This window comes from Opisthocomus hoazin, chromosome 4 (assembly GCF_030867145.1).
Source record: "Opisthocomus hoazin isolate bOpiHoa1 chromosome 4, bOpiHoa1.hap1, whole genome shotgun sequence".
NCBI classification, from domain to species: Eukaryota; Metazoa; Chordata; class Aves; order Opisthocomiformes; family Opisthocomidae; genus Opisthocomus; species Opisthocomus hoazin.
Window position 1 is genome coordinate 6,462,723 of NC_134417.1, and position 23,783 is coordinate 6,486,505.

Below are 23,783 nucleotides of genomic sequence, written 5' to 3' on the forward strand. Positions count from 1 at the left end.
CCCTTCCCCAACGGCGGAGGGGCGGCCGGGGTGACCTGGCTCCGCCATCTTGCCGTACGGCTGGCGGCGGCCCGGGCCGGCGGGCGGGGGCCGGCGCCGGGGCGGGCCCGGCCGGCGGCGGCCGGAGATGGTGATCTGCTGCGCCGCCGCCAACTGCTCCAACCGGCAGGGGAAGGCGCACCGGGGCGCCGTCTCCTTCCACAGGTAAGGGCGGCCGCCCGGCCCGCTTCAGCCCCGCCGGCCCCGGCCCTTCGCAGGTGTCGCGGCCAGGCCTCCCTCATCCCCCGGCTCCGCTCCGGCGTGGCTGCCGGGCTGGGGTCGGCTGCGCGCCCCCGCGGCGCGTCCCCCTGCCCGTCCCTCCCCGGCACGGCCGGGCCCCGAGCGGCAGCGGCCGCCCTTTGTTTCCCCTCAGCGCCGGCGACCAGCTCGGGGCTGCTTAACGCTTCCAGAAATCGGCTCGGCAGCGGGGAGACCCCCCGGCCCCTCGCCGCCGCCGGGCCTGGGCCTGGGCTGCCGCCGAGGCCCGGCCCCGGTCCGTGCCGCAGCGGGGGCCTGGCTGGGGGTGCTGTCGCGGGCAGGCGAGTCCCCGGGGGACGCCGTGCTCCCAGCCCGCTCGGCCAAGGCGCCTGGCTCAGCTCCTCGGGGGCTGCCTTCGGTCCGGGCGTTACCCAGCGTGAACGTGGAGAGGGTTGCGGAGGCGGCGGGTGGACGGCGCGTCGGCCGGGCCGGGGTGCTTTGGCGTGGGTTGCGTCCCGGTGCCTGGCGGACGGGCTGCCTCGGAGGGTGGGCGAGCGGGTGGGTAACGGGTCGGTCGCTGGTGAAAAGGGAAATAACGCTTTTCGGTTCTGCGCTGTTTGGGGAGCGGAGCTATCAACAGAGGGAATGAGTATCAAGTGTTTCGGCCCAAAGTGAAATCCTCAAACGAGCATAAGCTGTTAAAATACAGCTTTCACGAGAATCTCTGAAATCTAAGAGTACCAGCCCTTCTGATTTCCAAAATGCAACTTATTATTTCATTGTTTTTCTCTGTTTGTTTTCTAGATTCCCTCTGAAGGATTCAAAGCGTCTGATTCAGTGGCTAAAAGCTGTTCAGAGAGACAACTGGACTCCCACCAAGTATTCATTTCTTTGCAGCGAGCATTTCACCAAAGACAGTTTTTCTAAGCGGCTGGAAGACCAGCACCGGTTGCTGAAGCCCACTGCTGTCCCTACTATCTTCCAGCTTGCAGAGAAGAAACACGACAACCTGGATTATGTCAGAAGCAGAAGAAAAATAGCAAGCCAGGTGCCGCTGCGGGATGGAGAAGACCCAAGGGAAGGAGGCTGTGAGGTAGTTCAGAGGACCTCATCTTCTGGCCAGGACTTCATGGTGATGCAAGGGACGAAAGAGATGGAGGAGGCGACTTTGCAAGCGGAAACCGGATCGATGTCCGAGGAGGAAGAGAACCTCCACAGCCAGCTGGACGGCCCTCGGAGAAGGACGTTAGGTGATAACTTGGTTGCAAAGTCTGGACCTCAAAAAAAGCCTGAGAGATCTTCTGTGGAGGACTGTCCTAAAGCCACCTGGACGGGGAGCTGGGTAGCAGACAGAAGTGGTGTGTCGGTCGACGACTTCACACCTCCCGCTTCTGGTGCTTGCAAGTTCATCGGCTCCCTTCATTCTTACAGCTTTTCCTCTAAGCATGCGCGAGAGAGGCCGTCTTTCCCAAAAGAGCAGCTGGAAAGGAAAAGGCCAAAGAGAGACGTGGAACCAAGCTGCAGCAGCCATTTTGCAGGACATGATAAGGCCGTAGCGGAAGGCTCCCCTACTTCGTCCCTCACCGCAACCCCTCAGAAACCTTCCCAGGGTTTGTCGGCATCTCCAGCAGACCTTACCCCTCAGCCTGCCGCGGAGGCTGTGGTGGGGCGGAAGGGTGACACGGATGCCAACCCCATGTCAATCAACGAGGTCATCATGTCGGCCTCGGGAGCTTGCAAGCTCATCGACTCCCTCCACTCGTACTGTTTCTCCTCCAGGCAGAGCAAAAGTCAGGTGTGCTGCTTGCGTGAGCAGGTAGAAAAGAAGAACGGAGAGTTGAAACTTTTGAGGCAGAGGATCAGTCGCTCTGACAGTCAAGTCAGGAAGCTGAAGGAGAAGCTAGATGAGCTGAAGAGGATCAGTTTCCCTTACTTGAACAGCCTGCTATCCCAGGACTGTGGTCAGTATTCCCAGTGGCTTTGCGTTGAGGCAGAATTCACCATTTTCTTAGCAAAATGAGGCTGTTTAAGTTAGAGGTTGTAAGGATGTGACAGGTAAAAGGTATAAGAAAGGTGAGTTTTTGGAAGGAGAAGTATCAGCTTGTTTTAGACCAACAGATAGAGGTGAAAGAATTAGGTTTTTGGGAACACGAGCTGGTTCTTATATCCCAAAAGTTTCCGAGGCAATTCCTGGTGTGGAGTGGGAAGTTAAGTCATGGTGTTGCAGACAGTTCTTCTGATGCTTGCTTGTTTGTTTGGTGTTTTTTCTTCCTGCATTATTTTAATTTGTTTGTGACTCAGTAGCGCCTGTTAGGATTTGCCTGCCTCTGGAGTGTGCATGTGATTTTTTTTTTGGCATGTTAATGAGCTGTCATGGTCAGCAGGTACCTCAGAAAGCTGTTGTAGTCGTCTCCAGTGATGTAAGAAGTACTTCTGCTCTGAGATTTCATATACTGCACTCAGTACTTGGGATGTATGAAATCCAAGTGAGGGTGGGAGGTATCGAGTATAACAATGCCGTGATGCACAGTGAGGTCACTTTTTGTGACTGACTGTGTTTGGTTTGATCATTTCCTCCCTTGGAAAGCAGAAGTACTCAGGAAACCAATAATAAAGTGGGAAAAGATGGAGAATGACTTCTCTATTAATTAGGAAAAAAAAAAAATGGAGACACCTGAAAACGTGGGGGAACTCAGCAAAGGACGAGGTTGTGTAAGAAGGTTGTTGCAGAGAAGTTGAATAGGGCCGTAACCCTTTCTCTTGCAAGAAAATGAGTGCTTTAATATACAGCTGGTAGAAGTTTTGCACGATGACTCTAGTTGCAAGGTACAACTCGGGGGAAGAGTTTGGGATCATCTAATGGTGTTTGGTGTTTGTGTGGCTGGGTTGCCTTGTGAAGGATGTGTGACTTGGGGCTTTCTTGAAGTAGTCGTCACCCATGGATGGTTAGGTATCCCCAGATGGTAATTCTCGCATCTGGTGGTGAAACACTGGAACGGGTTGCTCAGAGAGGTAGTGGAGGCCCCATCCCTGGAAACATTCAAGACCAGGTTGGACAGGGCTCTGAGCAACCTGATCTAGTTAGTGGTGTCCCTGCTCGCTGCAGGGGGGTTGGACTAGATGACCTCTAGGGGTCCTTTCCGACACAAAACTTTCTATGATCTCTTCTGTGGGAGAAGAAACCTCATGGCTAAACCTATGTAGTATTAGACATGGTCAGAAACGTGATACTGGCATAGGCAGACACATTCTCCAGACTATTACAGTGTGGCCTACTTCCTCACTCCAGTGCAAGAAAATAACCTCCTGACAAAACTCTTGAAGGTCTGTGCCCAGTGCTACTTTTTGCACGTTTTTAATTTTCCAAAGTATGGGAAAACTTACGCTTTGATTTGAGTAGAGAGAGGAAAAGATTCACCCGCCCCCTGCCCTGGGAAATCAGCATAGTCTTATTTATACCTTCTGGTCTGTATTTTTGTATTGTTTTGGTGCTAAACTAAAGAAAATAACTAAATACAGTTTTAGGGTTCCATAATTGTCATTCGTGTGTGTGTATATATATATATGTAAGAAAAAAGGGTGTCTAGCTTTGTTGGAATACCTTCAATGAGATACTAGTTGCAAAAAGAGTGTCCTGAAGGATGTTTTTCTTTATTCTAGTAGGCACTATGATTTTTCTTTTCTTTCCTGAGAAGGATTTTCTGACACATATGTCTTTGAGAACGTGAGAATTAATATATTATCTTCTATAAGAACATAAGACTTGCATATTCTATTTTCTAAGGGAAAATGTCTTTTTTTTTTTTTTTAATGAATTGACCAACTCATTATCTGCTCTGCTGTCTCTTATCAACAGAACTGGAGATTGATATGTGAAAATGAACAATTTGGCGATTGTAGCTTGGTGTGATGGGATGTTCTTATGGAACCCTTTGGCTGGTGACTTTTTAAAAGGGTTTGTTGGTAGCTACCTGGCTGTTTGTTTTTTTTCTTTTTTAGTTTAATCTTGGTGCTTTTCTACCTTGCATTGCTTGTTGTGTGCTAATAGCAATAGTTGATGGCAATCAAAATACCAGATTAAGTGCAGCTGGCTGCTGCTGGGCAGAGTCTGGTCTATGCCTAGGCAGTAAGTTTTACTGTAATATAAAGCTGGATTGAAGAAAGGCGTTTTGGTGTTCATAAAAAATACAGTCAGATAGCATGTTAGGTTAATAATAATTATAGTCTGTGTTAGTAGCTGCATTTCAGTTGTCCTAAGTCATCTGATGTGTCGTTGAGGTAATGTTATTAGCTGTGAACCTGAGCCTGTATATTTTCTTCTAAAGGCAGTGCCCTGGGGGATGGGGAGTATAAGTAAAGTAACCGACTGGACTGACCATGCAGGTTGTTACGTGTCTGCATCCCAGCTCCACAAGCTGTGGGACCGCTCTTTGCTGCTGTATAATGTTCAGCCGCTTCTGCAAAATGGTGAGCAGAAAAACGAGCTTTAGGCCTGCACCCATTAAGCAGATATTCATTTTGGTACTAGTTCTCGACTGATATTTTCCTGCAGTGACACAGGTGAATTTCTGCTGGCTGCATCCAAAAAACAACCAGCTAGAAAGAGCAGGTTCCTGCACAACTTCTGCACACGCAGTCCCTGCCAGCTACACTGGAGGACTGGTGACTCAGTCTGGGTGAGTTTGGCTCACAGCGTGCTCGAACTGTCACGATGTGCTCAAGCGGTGTTTCCCAACCTGTCTTAACAGGGGGACAGACTAACTGGTTTTAGCAGAAGCCCTGGGCTGTTCTTTGCACAGCTGCCAATAGTGACCTTACCCACGCTAAACTTTGAATTTGCTCACTTGTTTGGTAGGAAAATGTTTCCTTGTGTCTTGTGGGCCGCTTCTGAGGTCCACGGACCAAAGGTTGAGGAATACTTCCAGCAGAGGAGCATGGTCAGGCACAGCGCACCAGGCAGAATGAGGTTAGATGCGTCTTCTGGAGAACAACAGGATGCACGGAGAGAAATTAGGGAGAGCCATCGAGCAAATATAGATCCAGTGTCCTGGGGGAAACTGTTCTGACAGTGCTCTCCTGCGACACACAAGTACTATCTGACCATCTTGCTTTGCTTGAAGGTTTCGCAGCTCTGCTGCCATATACTCCCTCAGCGCTAGCACAGACAAGACATCTGAGATGCTCCTTTCACTAAATCGTGTCACCTTAACATGCTCTGGTTTGGTCCTTTTGTAAAACTACGTCTCCCAGCAGGCACTGGGATAAGTCTTACCTAATCATGAGGTCACTTCCCTTATAGCCATCTTATCAGCCCAGTGCAAAACACTTTCTGGTGAGCAAAGGTGGTTAGAGAGCTAGACCAAGCAATAGACAAACGACTGCAAACTATGGCCGGCAGCGGAGCAAACACAGGTATGATTCAGTGTGATTGAACTATCTATTTATCAGAGAGGTAAAGCTGTCAAAATTCAGCCACTTGAGCATGTGTGGAGCCTCTTCCAAACCCCATGTCTGCTCCCATGAAGGTCATATTAAAGGCAGGAGAGTTTGCAAAATGGGTCCATGTGTAAAATGATCAGGATTTTGCTAAGAATCTTTAGGGAATTCTATTTCCTTCCAGCTTAGATTTGTTTTTCAATATTTGTATAAAGCCAGCATGCCATTGTTTATAATACTTTTTACGTGCGAATGAAGCATAGTTGGTGAGCTCTGGGGACATGCAGGAGGACTTGAACGTTAAATGTCTGGTTTTGTGCTAAGATGGAGTCCTGATGCCTGGTCTGTGGGGCCTGTGGTGGTGTTTCCCATCAAGGTGGCAACAGGTTTTTGTTTATGTTGCAGAAAACAAGTAGCAAAAGCGTGTTCCTCAGTGGCAGTGAGAAGAGATGTGGGGTTGTGCAAGGATGCGAAATTCTGTACCTTCATCTGTCTGAGCAGGACTTGAACAGCAATGGGTCCCTATCCAGTTTAGCGTCGAAATTAAATGCTTATGATGGGTCACAGAGATGTGCAGTCAGAAAAATCCCATCTGCCAGGAGAGGCACTGCTAAGCTGGCAGCTGCATGTTAACATGGAGCTGGCTGGAGACACCTCTGTTGAGGGAAAGTGCTGGAATTGCTTTTGCAGAAGTAGCTCCCTACAGCAGGCACTCTGTTCAGAAAGTAGCACCCGGGTTTCCAAAGTAGAATAATGATTTCAGAAGAAAAATGCTTTCATTCTGGGGTGGCAGGTGATGCTTGTGATTTTTTTTTTTTTTTTTTTTTTACTTCTGTCTTGTCTGGGATGGGAAGGGCCAGGGTAGAAGGCTGGTCAGTAGAGTAAGTGGCTGTTACAAAGAACAAGGGATACAGAGTAAGCTAGAAGTGAGATAAGGAGTAGGAATATGTGTGCATGGGTCAAGACTAAAGCTGAATCTGTGGCAGAAGACATCACGAGCGAGGCCGGATGAGACTTGGCAGTGCCTACGGCCTGAGCATGCGTGCCGTGCGGCGGGTGGGAGGTGAGGTGCCTCGCATCCTGCGTGGGAGCAGCCAGCGTGCAGGCACTTGCCTGACCCATGCCAAGTTCGAGGTGGGGTTGATCTGGGAGGTGGCTCTTTCACTGCCCCCTCAGGGAGAAAGGTGTTTGGAAGGGGGAAAAACAAGACTTTTTGTTCTGCTGTTGTTTTTTTCAGTGGAATGGTCTTGGTTTTTCTAGGTTTTTTTCCCTGTATAGCTTGTATTAAGCGTTTATTTCTACAGTGAGTCGGCAGTGACTCACAACAAAAAACCAGCTTGCAACTAGGAAGCAATGAAAACGCTAACTAAGGAAAATTCGAGAGATAGTACAACATATTGAGGTAAGCTCAGGTAGGATGTTCGGGTTTCTCGTAATAGTGTATAATTTTAAAAATGTTTCTCTGTATTTTGTAGTGGAGGAGAACTTTGGCAGTGACTGTAGGCACTGGAGCATTTTATCACGAAAGTTAGAGACCGAGGTAATAACATGTTGGTGCTTGGTCTTGAAATTAATTACTAAGAAGGGCTGTAAGATGAAACTTTGTGAATATAACCACATTCCCAGCTTTCAGAGCAGAGATGGAGCTGCAGCATGTCAGTACTAGGAACACTTTACCAGTTTACTGAGAGTGTAAAGGGGTGCAACACTCAGGGAAGCGCAGCAGAGTACAAAGCCACTTTCTGTACTTAGATATGGAATAAGTGTGCTGAACAAGGCTGCTCTTTAGTTACCAGAACCTTGATGATGATGATTTAAATCCAGTGAGCGACTCAGCTGGAAGAAAGGACTGGAGGAGGCTGCCCAGCTGTTGTTCTAGGTCCTGCACTTTGAAGGTTGAGCAGGTGCCATATGAGTTGGTTTGGTTGGTTTTTTTGTTGTTGGTTTGTTTTGATTTTTTTTTTCCCCCTTCAGTTTCCTGCGGCAAGCATTCCTTAGCTTGGGGGAAGTACGTTAGCTGCCTTGTTAGCAACCAGCTGGCTGCTCACGCCGCAGTTTTGCTGATAAAGCTGCGTAGGGATTTGTGCCAGCATAGCTTTCTGTGCCAGGGATCACACTTGAGAGCCACGCTGGCTGAAACCTGTGTAGACGTGGCCCGCGGGGTTTGTCCAGCTGCTTTGTCTGGTTTGTCTCGTGGCGGGGAGAGCGTGCCATCTCCCACTGCAAAGTGTGGGCAGCTGGTTACAGTCTGACTGTGTTAACGGTGCGGGGAGGGATTTGACTGCTAAACCCTCCGTGAATGGGGAAGGTGTGGAAATGGTCCATCCACGAGTTCAGAGGGGTGAAGTGAGGGCAGATGGTGAAGTGAAGATGACCTGGTGAAGTGAAGATGACCTGTGTGCCCAGGACCTGGGCACGGCGGTTTTGGCCTGAGTGGCTTCCTGAAGAAGAGAGGCCTAGGTGGTCACGTTGATTATGTGCCTGTGATTTTTGTATCCCAAGCTGTTGTAACCTGTGGGTGTTATGGCTGATTTCAGTCAGATTTTGTAGAGGAACGGAGGTCTCGAAGATACTGAGTCCCTAAACGGTTTCAAAAAAGTGTGTCATCTGGTAGGGGAAAGCGACTCCAGCAATGTCCTTGTTAAGAAAGAGGCTCTAGTGTGAACACCCTTGTTATTAGATAAAAGAGAAACTGCATGTGGGTGCAAGAGAGCTAGCATTAAGAGGACCCAATCTGTGCCTAAGCTTTAAATGTGCGGAAGGGTCGCCAGTGTCTCCTGTGCTGCAATTTCTCAGACATGGCTCGTGTTCTTGGTGTCGCCACACACTTAGTTTTGAAGCCATAGGAGCAGGTTTGCTTGTAAAAGTGATGCTCCAAGAGTTTAGATCTCTAAAAAGGGAAGTACACGCTCCTTTGTCAGTGAAGTTCCTCATGACAGTGACTGCATCTATAAACCTGTTGTTTGAAGCAAAGCAGCTCAGCAGACAAAGATATTTTCCTCTTTACACTCTACTTTTTGGTGCTACAATAGTGTTGCATTTACTCACCCCAACCATAACATAAGAAGCAAATTTCTTTTAAAATCATGGCTTTTTTGTTTTTTCCCCGATGGACTTAATCAGCCTCTCTCCTGTCTGCCTTCCCGCTCTTGCTCTTCCACTCTCTCAGCTCAGCTGTGTGGCAAGAAGACTGCCAGGGAGAAAAAAAGACTTAGTCCACTAGTCAGAGACCAACACCAAAGGTAAGAAGAGAACTGCACGGGATGTGATCAGGATGTGTTTACTCTTCTGCACTTGACTGAGTCTCTGGTCCTTATTCCCACCAGCACTTCCGTTGCTCTCAGCTTTTCCAAGTGACATAAGAACTAAAAACCTCATGTTGGCTTCACTGCTATCCAGGTAGTTTGGAAAAAGTTATAATGGCTGCTTGGCCACGTTGTCTGCCCAAATGCTGTAGACTTTGGGATATGCAGTTACATCTTCTCTTTTTCAGCTGGGTAGAAGTCCAGCTCCTTGGGATTGAGGCTAGCTTGCCTGGTCAAGCACCTCCAGCTGGGCTCGACGCTCTGCAGCAGGGCAGTGGGGTCAGGCTGGAAGCGATCGGTTGGCTTCTCTTGGTTTATAACCGAGTCTAAAGAGTGGAAATGGCTAAAGCCATTTCTTCTATTTGTCATTTTGATGCTTTGTCCTGAGATGCTGCGAGATTGGTAAGCAAAAGAAAATGAAGTGCCTTATCATGGAACGCTCTGGTGACAGAAAGCATCCCGCATACCCAGGAGAGGGCAGCAGCAGCCCGGGCTGTTGCTTCTTTGGGCCTTTCCAAAGCTTTGTGCTTCCCATTCATGGTGGGAGTTTGAGCCTGCAAAAAGCTTGGAGAGAAACGCAGTGTGTGCAGTGGCAGGCGAAAGGCAAATGCCGGTTGGACAGGAGCGGGATGTTCTCCTTACTCGCAAAACTGTGTGCTCTCAGCATGAAAGTAGAAAGGGAAACTGGTTCCTAAGAAGCAGGGTAGAAGTATGGGGTTTCTTGTAGCAATATTTTTGGTCCTTTGGTTGCTTGCAGTACAGGTGGAAGGTAAGTGCAATGAAATACTGTCTGGCACACTAACACTGCTGTATGGATTGTAGGAACCCCTTCTTAACACCTTGGTAAGCTGCTGGTGAATGCACAGGCTGGCAGGATGGTCTTTGCAAAGGCTGGCTTTGATGTCGTTGATTTTTACCACCTATTTCGTAGTGAGCTCTCATGGTTTTTTCATGTTACGTCACTTACAGAACACTTCAGGATAAAGACGAGTAGTTCGCAGCACCTTGCTGACATGCCACCTGGCTTTCTAAATCTGCTATCTGTGGGAGAATAAATAACAAATTGGTAATTCTCTTTTACCCAAGGAAGTTTCTGTTCCCCCTCCTTTGGCATTCCAAGTGTGGACTCCCTGTTTTTTCTCTTTGCTCAGTCTTTTTAGGCTGATTTTTGGGACTGAGCACAGTGAAACTCAGGCTGGTCAAGCAAATTTTTACCCATGGCATCGCCATTTTAGGTCACAATTTCTCCCTGCAGCTGAGTCTGTGCCTTTCAGACCATCCGGACAGGTAGCTTGTTCTTGTATTAGGTGATATCACTAGGTGTGGAAAACAACCCACTTCAACTACCCCCCCACACCTGTATGAGTCATTTAGCACGTGAGTGGGAGGAGGACGTGATGCTTTAAGTATACTTTAGCTGTACTGCATAACATAGCTAACGTAGAGCAGTGGGCACCTCATTTCTGTTGGTATTGCTCTTTTGTGAGATCACGTGGGTGCTGCTTCACTTTCCCTGCCTTACACCTTGGGGATGGATCTGCTTTACTGTTCATGTGGCTTTAAATTGTCTGTCTCCATTTCTCTGTTTTATTTTTTTTCCAGGTCACACCCTCTGAAATCCCAGCAAAAAGCAAAACTGTTGTTTATCAAAGCTCTTCTAAAATGATTCGTTAAAGAAGTTGTAACTTTGTGAAACAGAACTTGGTTGCTTCTAATAAATACAATACAATACAATACAATACTTGGTTGCTTCTAATAAATACAATACAATACCCTAAATACAATGACAAAGGGAAGTAGCTTTCTCTTCCATTTACACTGTAACTTGCAGGCACCCTAGTGTTTTTAAAATGTTTCACTTAGCCTTAGTCCAGAGCCTCAGAAGAACAACTTCCCAACGATCCCTGTGTCTTTGTACAAGTGCAGGTCCTTGTTAACCTCTTCAGAAAAACTACAGCCAGGCTTTGATCTTGAGTGTGTGTGCAGCCTGATTTTCTTTTTCAAAACGAGTGAGGACTCGTTTCCTTGGTCTCTGAAACAAACAGGAACAGTACATACTCGGTGCTTGCAAAAAATCAGGCCAGAGCATTAGACATTTAATTATCGTTAAGTGATAATTCTTTATGCTGAGATTTCAGTCTTTTCCTTCCTTGTGTGTAGGTAGGAGGGGGCTTTCCCTTCAGATCAAGCTACAGAGAGGAGTCAGAAATGGACCACTGGGATGACTGTTCCGTGTAAGGCCAAGAGCAGGTTTGAAAACAGACCTGCTCTCCGTGACTGTCATAGTTCCCTGTCTCCCCTTGTGCCTTGGAGCTGATGCTGCTTTAGAGAAAAGCATTGCTGCTGCGTTGGACTATTTCTGAGGTGTTTCGTGCTCACCTCCGCTCAGCTGCAGGCAGCTCACAGCAAGCTGCAGAGCACAGTTCCCTGAATTTTCTTTCTTCGTTTGTTCTTCTTCCTCTGCAGAGACTCCCCAGCTGAATCCTGTGATGGAGCCCCTGTCCTGGATGCTGGGCACCTGGCTCTCTGACCCGCCAGGAGATGGCACCTTCCCTACAATGAAGCCCTTCCAGTACCTGGAAGAAGTGCACATCTCTCACGTGGGGCAGCCCATGCTCAACTTCTCGTAAGTCTAGGGGTTTATCTGTGCTGGCAGCAGCTCTGGATCAGAGCAGGTATGGCTCCAGTGAGATTTGTTGGTTGTGTTTCTTTTCCAGTGGCAAAGCAAACAAGTTTTCACCTAGCACATGAGACGATGTAATGATACGTGACTCCATGGTCTGACTTTTGCTTTGCTTTAAAACTGGTGATTAATTGGCGTGCTGTTGCAACATACCCAGAGCTGCACACCTGTAATCACTGCAGATTCACTAGTCTGAGAGTACAGAGCACTTCTACAGTTTTCAAAAGTGGGTTCACACCTGTGAGCTCGTGCAGAAGCACATGTGTGCGGGATCAGGACGGTGGCTGTGGTGCAGCATACAGGTTTTGTGGCCTGCCAGGCTGGAGGGTTACACAGTGAGAAGTAACTCAGGGTGCTGTGCATGTGACTGTAACTTAGAGTAATGAGAGTAACTTAGGGTACCAAGAATGGCCCCAGTGTGGACATCACTATTGTTTGTGCAAATTCTGTACCTGTCTTTGAAAGACCAGTGATTCTTCCACTTTAACGTGATGTGCACTGGGTGCACATTAGCCAAAAGATGCACTGTCCTCCTGGCCAGACAAAACCCCACCATTCTTCTTGCTGGTGGTAGCTGTCTAATTAGAAATGAATCTTCAGGTAACAGTGTTACAACTGCTATCATTCTGCTTTGTGAAATTCCCGCTTACAGATATAATAAATAAAGGAGCTGTGGCATGGCTGCCAAGTTTGTCCATTTTAAACTGTGGTCCTCAGTCTTCACCACCGTGAAAGTCTGAGAAAAATTGAAGTGTTTAACAAACTCTGTGGGATGGGAGGTAGATAGCTTAGCTGCTTTGGCTACAAGTAATTGTTCTAAGAGAAATCAGAAAGAAATCCGGAGGAAGAGGAAGTGACATGTTAGCTAACTGTTCAGCGCTGCTCCAATACTCATTTGGGAGGGAGGGGTGAGCTGGAAAGTTTGTTGCTTTGAAAACCAGAGAAAAGAATAACTACTAGATGCTAATGCTGTATGAAAGATGCCCTGTGTTCCTTGTCTGTGCCGTTCTTTGTGACAGGGCTGGCAGCTCAGCATGTGACATTTTTAGTCCAGTTTCCAAAAGAAACAAAGCTCCCGCAGTCATACTCTGTCTACAGTTTCTGATTTGAATTGCTTTTTTTTTTGTGTTTTCGTGCCAAGCAGGTATACAGCTTAGAGCTGTTGAGCTCTGGGAAGTGTCAGGAAAATAGGCAGCAGGCTTGGAGGTCAGAGACCCTGTGCCTCCTTGGCTCCTGGAGCAGTGCCACTTGACTGTTACAAGACAATCTTTACGTGTCTTGAATACTCCAAGCACTGAAAGAGGCCTGATTTAAGTTCGTTCCTCCTTTGATTCTAGATAATCCCACCATGAGGCATGACTCCATAGGGTACTTGGCTTCACTAGCTGCAGAGCACAGAGGCTGAGATGCTAGGACAGTCTTTAGTGGGGATGCAGCCCTGGTAGAAGTCATTCCTGCTGCTTTCTATAACCACATGGTTAAAAGGAGACATCCTTTATATAGAGACAAGCCAAACAGGAGGAGTAATTTGTGTGTTTGTACCCAGAGGACATTGGGGAGCCAGAAGCAGCTGCAAGGCACCGGGACTCCTCCCTAACTGCATGCCTGAGCTGTGCTCCTGCTTCCTTGTCTCCTGTTCTTTGAAGCCCACGGGTTTTTTGTACCATGTGTAAGGGTGCCACGTTGTGCCGCTGGTCTTCTAGGAAATGTTGACTCTGCATGATTCAGTATATTTTACTTCACATAGGAAACACTTGCTTTGGATTTCTCAGCTCTTGGTGCTTTTTTAATAAATAACTGCTCCAACTTGCCATGTGCAAGCGCCTGGACAAGCCCCTTGGTTAAGCTATTCTTGCACCCTTGCCCTGTTACCGGTGGGGTGGCAGCTGATGCTACAGCATGTCCCCAGTCTCAGGACAGGCCACGGTGCCCAAGGTGGCTGGTGTTGGCCGTTTCCAGCAGGCACATCCCCGTTGCACAGCAGAGGCAGGTGCAGAAGCTGCTGTCGCAGGAGGGAGTTCTGCGTATGGATTTAGCAGCAGCAGCTCCGAGGTTCCCTCTGTCTCCTTTCCTGTAGAAGGATGCAGAGTGGGAAATTATGTGAAAAACAGTATGAAAACAGATTAGCCTATAATAAAGAAACACCAGTAGGATAGATACATTATATAGATACCTAGCTTGCTATTGTGTTTAAGTAGCTGTTTAGTTCAGTTACCTGCGTAGATTCAGGAGTGCTGTAGCACTAATGTAATATGTGAACACATGGGATATATATAATCACCCACATTATGGGTGACCAAACATTCATGAAGAATAAACAAGAATCTGAGCTGAACTTTTTTTTCTTTTTGAAGGGGTGGTGGGAGAAAAAATCTGCACTGGTACTGCCTGGAGGAAGTAACATACAAAAAACCCAACTTGCCAGGTTTAAAAGCTAAATAAAGATGATACTGTAATTCCAGATATTTATTTGAGAAAAGGAAGTATTTGAGACAGAATATGGCTTTAGCATCTGTGAAACGTCTGACTTCCTGAGGGAGTTTCTGAGCTAGCTCTTGGAAAGACGCAGGAGATGTGGAAAATCTGAAGCTTGAACTTAAATAACAAACTCCAGCTCTAAGAAATAGTTGTGCCTGTAAAGTAACTGTGTTACACGTTTACATCTCCAGGCCGTGCAGTGTTGTCAATCTTTTACTCTTCAAATAATACTGCGGGCAATCATGTGGTTAAATGAAATACTGTTTCCTCTGAGACGAAACCAGGCCAAACACTGTATTTTCAGTGTGACAGACAGCAGCTTTTGTATTCTGAATTCCCCTCAGGTTCAATGCCTTCCATCCAGACACCAGGAAGCCCATGCACCGAGAATGTGGATTCATCCGCCTCAAACCTGACACTAATAAGGTGGCCTTCATCAGTGCCCAGAACACAGGTATGCACCTGATATCCATGCTGGAGAAGAGAAGAGATCCTTGTCCTGCTGTGCTATTTCATCACTTTTCCAGAAAATTATTGCACCTCTCATAGTTTCATTTAATTCGTTTTCACAGTGGGTTCAGTGCCAACGAGCAGCACCGCTGCTTTTTGATGCTGAACCCACAGTGAAAACAAATTAATAAATGAGCTTGTGTCTAAAGCACTGGGTTTCTAGGACTTCCTGTGTGGCTTTGCCCAGGCAGCGTGGCTTTCTAGCTTTCTGTGACAGGAAAGGACTGCAAGTCAAAATGCCGCTCATGTGGGAGACTCGAGGGGTGTCCTTTCCTCAAATGATGTGTTTGTATTTGCAGATGTAGCTTTGTAAGCCAAAAGAACCCCTGCCTCTGTGACACGAATTGCAGTCTGAGCCTTAATGATGGCAGGTGATAAGTGGCCAGCGACATTCTTGATGCCTTTGTAGCTTCCTGGTCTTTTTTTGTGAGGAGGCAGGGGAACGTGTACAGATAAGATGCTTTGTTCCCACTGCTGCTGTGATTTAGCCACAGTTGACCCTGTGGTAGAAATAGAGAGGTGCGTGTCTTGGTTCAGGAGCTCCTGGGTCCTTCTCTTGCTAGGGTCACGTTTGGCCAGCTGCTCTTTCAGAGTCAGATTTAACATCCCACTTAGACTGATGTTACTGATGTCAGCACTCGCTGCATTTGATTCTGCAGTGCACGGTAGAGCTTGTGGCCCTGGCAGGGTGGGCCTGTGGTGGTTTTAAATCCCCTTTGCAGCCTCTTCATCCGGGAGCCTTTGATGTGACCCGTATAGCAGGTTCCCTATTACAGACCCTGCCCAGGCTGTGGCACTACCAAGAGCCTTTGCAGCACTGTAGCAGGGGAGCTGCTCTCCTACTGTTCCCTTCACAATCTTGGAGAGGAATCTTGGTGCCGTCTTCTTTCTTAGCTCCTAAACTAGGCTAATCTCCTACTGTCTGGATGTAGTGCCTTGGTGCTGGTTACACACCTTACAGGGACTGAATGAGAGTGACAACCACATCTAAGTTATCATATGTGGAAGAGTGTTGATGCTTAAATTTGCATCTAAAACTCCAGGGCAGGTGCTGAAGGGAAAACTGCCAGTTGCAATGTGATGCTTATCCCACACAGTATGAGTAAGTCTGTCTGGCTAGATTTTTCTAAGCCGCATTACATGTGTGGATTTGCAGTTGATGATACGTGCTAGGTCAAATAAAACCATTCTTCAGGGAGACTGGTGATCCATTATGTAGTCTAATAATTGTGGCATCGTTAAGTAACCTTTGTAGCCTAATGATACATACGACCTTGCTTCTCACTAGGTCTGGTGGAGGTGGAGGAAGGGGAGGTGAATGGACAAGAGCTGTCTATAGCTTCTCACTCCATAGCCAGGATCTCCTTTGCCAAGAAGCCCCACGTAGAGCAGGTGAGTGCACATACGGTGAGCAATTCGCTTGGTATTGCTGCCCCAGAAGGCATCTAGCTGAGAGGATAGGTTGATGAGCATGCGTGAGTTACAGATCGGCTTCAGGCGTTCTTGGAAGTATTGCATGGTATCCTGGCTTATCCTTTCTGTAGCAGCGTTCAGGAGATATTTTGTGCATTACAGGACCCAGAGGGATCATTAAGATAGGAACTGATGCACTGAATCAGACCAGCCAAGCCGAAATCCTGTCTCCAGTAGTGGCCAGTAGCAGGTCCTTAGGGAAGAGAATAGGAAAGTCTTGTCTAAATACACTTGTACAGCAGTGGTGTTACTTCTTAGCCCTGGTCTTCTGCATTAATTACAGTAGGAGGGTGCACACATAAGGTATGTTCAGTATTGGGCCTCATCAGGATATTTTAGGAAGGCCTGCCTTTCACTGGAGCTCCACCGTGTCTTTGCACATCTTGCTTGCTTTTCAGGGCATTCAAAGGTTGCTGTTGGCTCTCTTCCCTTCTTTGGCTGCTTGGTAGGGCTGGCACTTGCTGTCAGCTCTAGAATTGGTTCACTGCTTCTTGGTTTTTGACTTTTTGTGTGTGTGTGTGTAGCGGTGGTTTGTTGTTGCCACATCTGGATGGGGTACAGCCAGCTGTGAGTAAGATGGCACTGCTGGAGGTAGCGTGGCGTACTGAGGTCACCGCTGGAATCCTGGCTGTCACATACGAGGTTGCCTTGGCTGACTAGCAGCCGATAAAGACAGTGAGCTTGAACAAGCTCTCACAAAGAGTAGGTACTGGCATGTTCTTGCATCTGTTTTGTTTTCTGTGATGACCTGTGAACCAAGTGAGTGGCTGCAATTTTTGAAGGCTGATAACTGAGGTGTGGATCTCAGGACAGAAGACACTACTTTGATTGCAGCAAATACAGCATTGTCTTATTCTGAACTTTAAGGCTTAATTTTGCAACCTGTTTTTTATGTGTTATAAAACAAACCCACAGATACCTGAGAGCACAAGTCTGTGCAGATGCAGCCGGTGTCATAGGTGAGCTCCCTGAATTCACTGACGTGCCAAAAATTGGATGTGCCTCCAGAAATAATGTCCTAAGTCCAGAAAGGCAGTCCTAACCCCCCTGTCTTCAGATGCATGTTTTAAGTTTTCGGGTTTCTCCTTTCCCAGGAGCAGCTGTATTGCCTCCTTTCTGTAGCAGGAGAAATAAAGCTGTTAAATACTATGGATATCACTAAGGCAGCGGAACTTAGTTATAGAATCATAGGTTGGAAAAGACCTCTAAGATCATCAAGTCCAACCATCCACCCAACACCACCATGCCTGCGAAACCACGTCCTGAAGCGCCATATCTACATGTTTTTTAAAAGCCTCCAGGGATGAGGACTCCACCACCTCCCTGGGCAGCCTGTTCCAATGCCTGACCACTCTTTCAGTAAAGAAATATTTCCTAATATCCAACCAAAACCTCCCCTGATGCAACGTGAGGCCATTGCCTCTCGTCCTATCGCTAGTTACTTGGGAGCAGAGACCAACACCTGCTTCAAACATTTAAATAAAATGGGCCACCCTCTGCGTCCCTCTCGAAATGTGAGCAGATAGACTGGCAGGAGGAGAGGGGGGAAAGCAATAGAAAGCCAGCAAATGTCTTGCTGGTTGAGGGCTCCAAGGTTGGCTTTGGCCAAAGGCTGGAAGAGGGAACGTGCCAAGCTGAAGGGCCATGCTCACCTGGCACCTGAGGGAAGTTCTGACCCAGGTACTGGTCACAGTGAGTATTTGGGAGGCCCTTGCTGGTGAAGAAGGATCCGGAATGAGAGGGTATGGCAGGTAACCAGCTCCCAACGTGTTTTCTTCTTTGCCAAGAACAGCTTAAATTGCCCATGGGAATGAAGAGACTACAGGTGTTGCGAGAAGGGCACGTGCTGCTGCTTTAGTTGCTCTTTTTGAGAAAACTTCACCATAATGTTGTGTTCCCCCGGCAAAGTGATTTGGGATGGCTGCGGCTCGGCTGAGCCATCACTCGGGCAGGAAGACCCATTCCCTGGGCCAGGGCTGCGTTGCAGGCGCTCGCTGGTGTGGCTGTGCTGATGTGCGGGGAGCTCCCTGCGTGGACAGAGAGGAGCAGTCCCCGGGGGTCTGTCCCTGCTAGAGGCGATGCTGACGGGACGTAAGGCGCGATTGCTGCGTATTAGACTCCTCCTACCTCTCTGAGGAGCGAGTACCTCGCAGCTCCCACCCTGTGCCTATAGATAAGAGATGCTCTGCACAGCGCAGAGGAGCATGCTTAGACACCCTGCTCGTGTTCCCCTGCGAGCGTCTGGAGCACAGGCATGTTGTCTAATATGTTTAGACTTTGGGACACTGCTCGCAGTATGTGGGTACCGAGTGAACTAGCCGATGCACCTATAAGGCTGCTATGTTATCTTTGAAAGGTGATGGACATCAGCAGATGACTGGAGACCCATGGCACGTGGGTCACCCGTGTTTGGAAAGCGCCTGAAGGTCAGTCTGGTGAGCTCCAAGCTGGTCAGCCTCACTTCAGCCCCTGGAGGTTTCTGCACATACGAAGGAGAAGGTGATTGGGCGCAGTCAGTAGAGTTTTACCGTGGGTGAATGGTGCCTGGCTGACCTGGTTCTCTTCTTTGACAAAATGATTGCATTTCTGGATGAGGGGAGAGCAGTGGATGTCGCTTACCTTGAATTCAGCAATTTCCCACGGCCCTTTCCCAGTGCTTCATGTTTCCTCTCCCATGGGAAGCAGCAGTTTTCCCCAAGCGTCTCGAATGCACACGGAGCTTGCCCTCCCACAGTACCGTCAGCCAGCCTTTGACTGAAGCTCACTTTTAAGAGAAAAGCCCCCTCTTCTCTTTTGCCCAGTTCATTTCGTTTCCTCCTTTTGTCATTCAGACTTGGTTGTCTGACCTGCAGTGGTCCATTCAGAAAAAAATGGGCTGTTCAGGAGCCCTGAGCTAAGGTCCCCGCTGTGAGATCGTTTCTTATTAAAGATGGGTGTCTTCTGTAATCCTTCTAATTGCCTTTTCCTGCTTAGGGTGTTTGAGGAACACTGCCGTGCATTACAAAGAAAGCCTCATCTGATCAGCAAATATTAATGAAAATATCATTTGTGTATGACCCCGTTCCTGCTGTTGCCCCTGTGAATGTCAAATAGCGGCGCTTCCTCCGCAGCCTCGTGTAGCTTCGCTCACAGCTGGCAGTAACCTCCTGGAAGGAGGACGTGTTGGGCATTGGCGTTACGGGCGCACTGCGGGCCTAGGAACGGGTGTGCTAACGGAGAGCATGCTGTCTGGGAGCGTGCAGACTGGCGATAGCTCGTGGACGTGCCCTGGAGTGACTGCATGCATTTGCAAAAGCCTCCGCGTTTTAGGAGTTTCTAAATGGGACTGGTTTAAGTGGCTGCAAACGAGTCATGCTTGCAGGTTATCCTGCTGTCCCCAGGACTCTGCTTCTGTTCACCCCTGGGACTGTGTTTGGCATGGGAAGGAGCAGGTGGCCACCAGGCAGTGTAAGCAGCTCTTCTGGACGATGCAGGGCAGGTCTGTGCTGAAATCACCCAAAGGGCCAAAGTTTTGGGTGCGCGGGGTCCACGCCAAGCTGCCTCCTTAGAGCAGCACTCGCCTGGGGGGCTGCTGTGCCCTGGTGTCATCCACGTGCTTGCATTGCCATTCTCCTGCCGAGCTGAGCAGCTGGAGTGATGTCCTCCAGAGCATTATTCTGGAACAGGAGCTGAGGTTCAAAAAGGATGGTCCCGCTTCTTTATTTCAGCGACAGCTAGGAGTAGACTTACAACATGTGCTGAGTGCTGTGGATGTTTAGCTGCTGCCTCCTCCGGTTTGGAAGCCACTGAAGCCTGGGTTCACGTATCTGCTTGCATGGGTCCTAAGGGGTCCAGCTCCCCAGGGCAACCCCAAATTGCCTCTCTTGAGGTTCAGTGCAGCACAGACCCACGGCCTGCCTGGGTGGAGGGATGGGGACGATGTCGCCTCTCGAGCCCTCTTGATGGACGGCAGCGCTCTTCTCTCCTGCCCTGGGGCTCAATCCCCACCTGGCTGCAATGCAGGCTGCGGCTCTCCCCATGTAGCGTGAGCAACGCCTTACTCTGGCACGGTGTGGTGGCCTGCCGAGAGCCTGAGTGGTTTTGAAGGCTGCCATGGGGACGTTGTCCAGCACAGAGCATCTCCCTGAGCCTAGAGCCACTCTTCTGGTGGAGGAATGTTGGCCTGTCTGCTGAGGTGATGCCAGTACATTGTGCCAGGACATTGCATTGCTCTGTGGATAGTGGTCTTGGGATTTGGAGCTGGTGCTTTGGGAAGGGCTGCCTTCTTTAGGAGAGAAACCTCCTCAGTTACACGCATGGCTCTAGTGAGTGTATCCTTCCACCTGTGGTGCGTTGACAGCAAACAGGAGTATGGCAAAGGGAATGTAGGAAGCACAGGTAAGGAATTTGGCCTGTGGACGCCGTTTGCTTGATTTTATTATTTCTTTTTCTCTCCCCCTTTTTAGATTACCAGAAAATTCAGGCTCAATTCCGATGGGAAACTCGAACAAACTGTCTCGATGGCAACCACTACACAGCCCATGACTCAGCACCTCCACATTACCTACAAAAAGGTGACGCCCTGATGCTGGGACGGCCGGGTCTCCCCACTGAGGGCGAGGAGCAGGGCGTCGTGCACCGAGAGCAGCGGCAGCTCAGGAGCATGGCGTGGCAAACCCTGGAGCTGGCTGCCTGCGCTCACCCCGAGGGCTGCTGAACTACCCGTCCTGTTGAGAATGTTACTCGGATGTTTCTGTAATGGTATATTAAAAAAAAAAAAAATAAAAAGCTTTTATTTTTATGGCTGTGTCTTTGGGCATGATTGCAGAGCATCCCTCTGCTCTGGCAGTAGTTACAGAGGGGCTTTTTGATGCCTGTTCATTAGTAGGCCTTGGGTTGCAGATCCAGCCTCCTGGACCCTCCTCTGCAACCTGAAATAGTGTGGAAGTAGCAGGATAAGGCATGGATTTGCACTGCAGGGGCAGACCCTGCGAACTCCAGCTCCTGCCTAAAGAAACTCAGCTTAAACATTTGGAGGAAGCGCCTGCCTCTTGCTGTGGGATAGAGAACCGTGGCAGGGCCTGATCCTGGTGGTGCTGTCCAGCTGACTTGAAAGGACTTGGGGCAGTCCTGGAGGTCAAGACCAGACCTCCCCTAGCTTCAGTGCAGAATCTCACAAGAGTTTGGGTGACAACTGTGAGCCAACGGGCAGCAAAAGATACTGCAAACAGTGGGGATGGATCTCAGCAGTTCTTTTTTCAAACTCGGGAGTCATGATGCAGCCTTTGACCTTCATGAGATCTGCCATTGAGCCTCACAGCAGAGAGAAGAGCAAAGGTCTTGCACTGCTGCTCTACAACAGAGGTAGGAGAGACAGTTTCAGCTGTGTTTCTCCATGGAATATCTCCAAAGGCTTCCTGGGGTGGCTGTGTGGCTCTAGGGAAGGCCTTGGCAGTGACTTTTCTTTCTCACAAGCTTGCTGATGACAGCCGTTGTGCAGAAGCTGTGCATGAGGGCATGGTGGGTCTGGTGTGCACCTGTAGCTTCCTTTGGGACCCAAGACTGGCCTTGGGTCTTGGAAATGTCTGCTCTGGTGACTCCCTGAGCTTTTGCAGTGGTGTCCCTAATGTATTTGCAGGGAGCACAAAATGATTCAGAGAGGCAGTTTCAGCAAGTAGTGCTACAACAGTATTTTTAGGGAAAGTAGAAGAGGTAGCAAAAAATTCAACAGGTCACAGAATTAACAGAATGATTTAGATTGGAAGAGACCTTGAAGGTATGTAGTTCCAAGCCCGTGCTATGGGCAGGGAAACCTTCCACTCCACTAGACCATGTTGCTCAAAGACCCGCCCAACCTGGCCTTCAACACTTCCAGGGAGGGGGCAGACAGCCCAATGCTGTAAACCCATGTAGATCCTACATTCTATTCCTGGGCTCTTGTATTGAAGATGAAATGGCTGAATGGTGAGAGCAGAAGGCTTGGGAGATGCAGAACTTTGCAAATAGTCTCAGATCTGTGAGGAACTGATGATGAATGTTGATGGTCTAGGTCTTTCAGTAAAGGGTGCTGATCAGTGGCATGAAGCCTAGATGGAAAGCAGCTCTGCCAAGAAGGTCCTGGTGGATGCCACGGTGGTGTGAAGCACGCTGCCAGATGGGCTTTGCATCACGAGGTCTGTCTCTGCGTCTGGGGGAGTTTCTGGTGCATCCTGGATGCGCCCCTGAGAGCCCTGTGATGTCACCAGAGAGCCACAGTCACCCCATGACATCACTTGTGCTGAGCAGCAGTACATGCCAGCGGCACTGCCAGTGGCACACGAGACGTTGAGGCCTGTGGGCAGCACCCAAGCCATTGAGTCCTGCCAACAGCACACCAGACGTTGCGACCTGCCAGCGGCTGAGGAGCCACCGAGTTCTGCCAGCGGAAGCCAAGTCTGCGATGCCCACCAGCAGCACCCATCAAGTCCTGCCAGCAGCAGACGAGACATCAAGTCCCAGCAGGAGCTGACAGGACGGCGTGTCCCAGCAGCAGGACTGCAGGCATCCAGGCATGAGCTGGCAACGCCAGGAGCTGCCAGGAGCTCCCCGTGGTGGGGACACCTGCCCCGTCTGCTCGGGTCCCCTTGATCACCCCGCTAGCGTGGACCCGTGCAGGCATGTATTCTGCCATGCCTGCATCCAGCGCCGGGTGGCCACCGCCGTCGCTGCCTCCTGCCCGCTCTGCCGGCAGCCCATCATGGCCATCCGCCGCCTGCGGGTAGAGGATGACCATGCTCGGGTGGCCCGCCGTCACCACGGCCGCTTCCGTCGCTGCACGTGGCCGTGGCTGTGGTGGCAGGAGCAGCAGCGGGGCTCCAGATGTCCCCGACGCCGGAGATTCGTCTCTGAGCCTGGGGAGCGCAGACCCCCCATGCCCCGCCAGCATGGCCAGAGCCTGTCCGGGCAGTGGGACAACGAGCACAGATGGCTCTACATCCTGATGGCGATCCGCCAAGACCCGTCATGGCTGCGGAGGCTCCGGGAGGCAGAGCTGGGCTCAGGGGACCACGCGCGCCGCCTGCCCTTGCTCTGCTTTCGAGCGGGGCAGCGGGGCCCCCCAGGGCCCCTCTGAAATAAAACCATGGGGGATGCTGAGAGGGGCCACGCCTGGTTTCTTCCATGCCGGTTTGCTGTCCCTGTGGGGATGCACCCCTGGAAGGGGAAGGGGAAGGGAGAGAGGGAGAGGGAGAGAGGCAAGGCAAGAGGCTGAGCTGGAGGTCTGGGAGAAGCCCCTCCTCTCCTCTCCTCTCCTCTCCTCTCCTCTCCTCTCCTCTCCTCTCCTCTCCTCTCCTCTCCTCTCCTCTCCTCTCCTCTCCTCTCCTCTCCTCTCCTCTCCTCTCCTCTCCTCTCCCAGTCCCGCTCTGCCCTGTGCTGCGGGGGGCTGCAGGCCCGCGGGGAGGCTCCGGGCTGGGGGAGGCAGCCCTGGCACAGCTGAGCGGAGGCCCCAGGCCACACTGGGCGTCGAGGTGGCCCTTTCTGTCCTTGCCCAGCACTGCAGGGGAGCAGGAGGCAGGACATTGGCGGGTGGCTTTCTGGTACCTGGAGGAAGACCCAGCCCTCGCAGGGCTCTCACAAACTCCCCCCCTCCCGGCACAGTGCAACCCGCTCTGGCACTGCGGCTGTATTGCAGGGTGGCATCGGCT

The 23,783-nt window shown here is 49.8% G+C and overlaps 1 protein-coding gene across 2 annotated transcripts; it reads left to right on the top strand.

Annotated features, from left to right (window-relative positions):
• Positions 1 to 76: 76 nt before the first annotated feature.
• On the top strand, positions 77 to 20,902 carry THAP4 (THAP domain containing 4). Of its 2 annotated transcripts, XM_075417748.1 has the most exons (6): positions 77 to 204; positions 1,042 to 2,198; positions 11,445 to 11,604; positions 14,484 to 14,593; positions 15,938 to 16,041; positions 20,568 to 20,902. In XM_075417748.1, exons 1-6 carry the CDS (start codon positions 128 to 130, stop codon positions 20,685 to 20,687), a joined length of 1,728 nt encoding a protein of 575 aa, XP_075273863.1. In that variant the 5' UTR covers positions 77 to 127; the 3' UTR covers positions 20,688 to 20,902. The 2 variants fall into 2 exon arrangements, with proteins under 2 accessions (XP_075273863.1, XP_075273864.1); XM_075417749.1 differs by lacking the exons at positions 77 to 204; positions 1,042 to 2,198 and adding an exon at positions 5,541 to 5,649.
• The last annotated feature ends 2,881 nt before the right edge of the window (positions 20,903 to 23,783 follow it).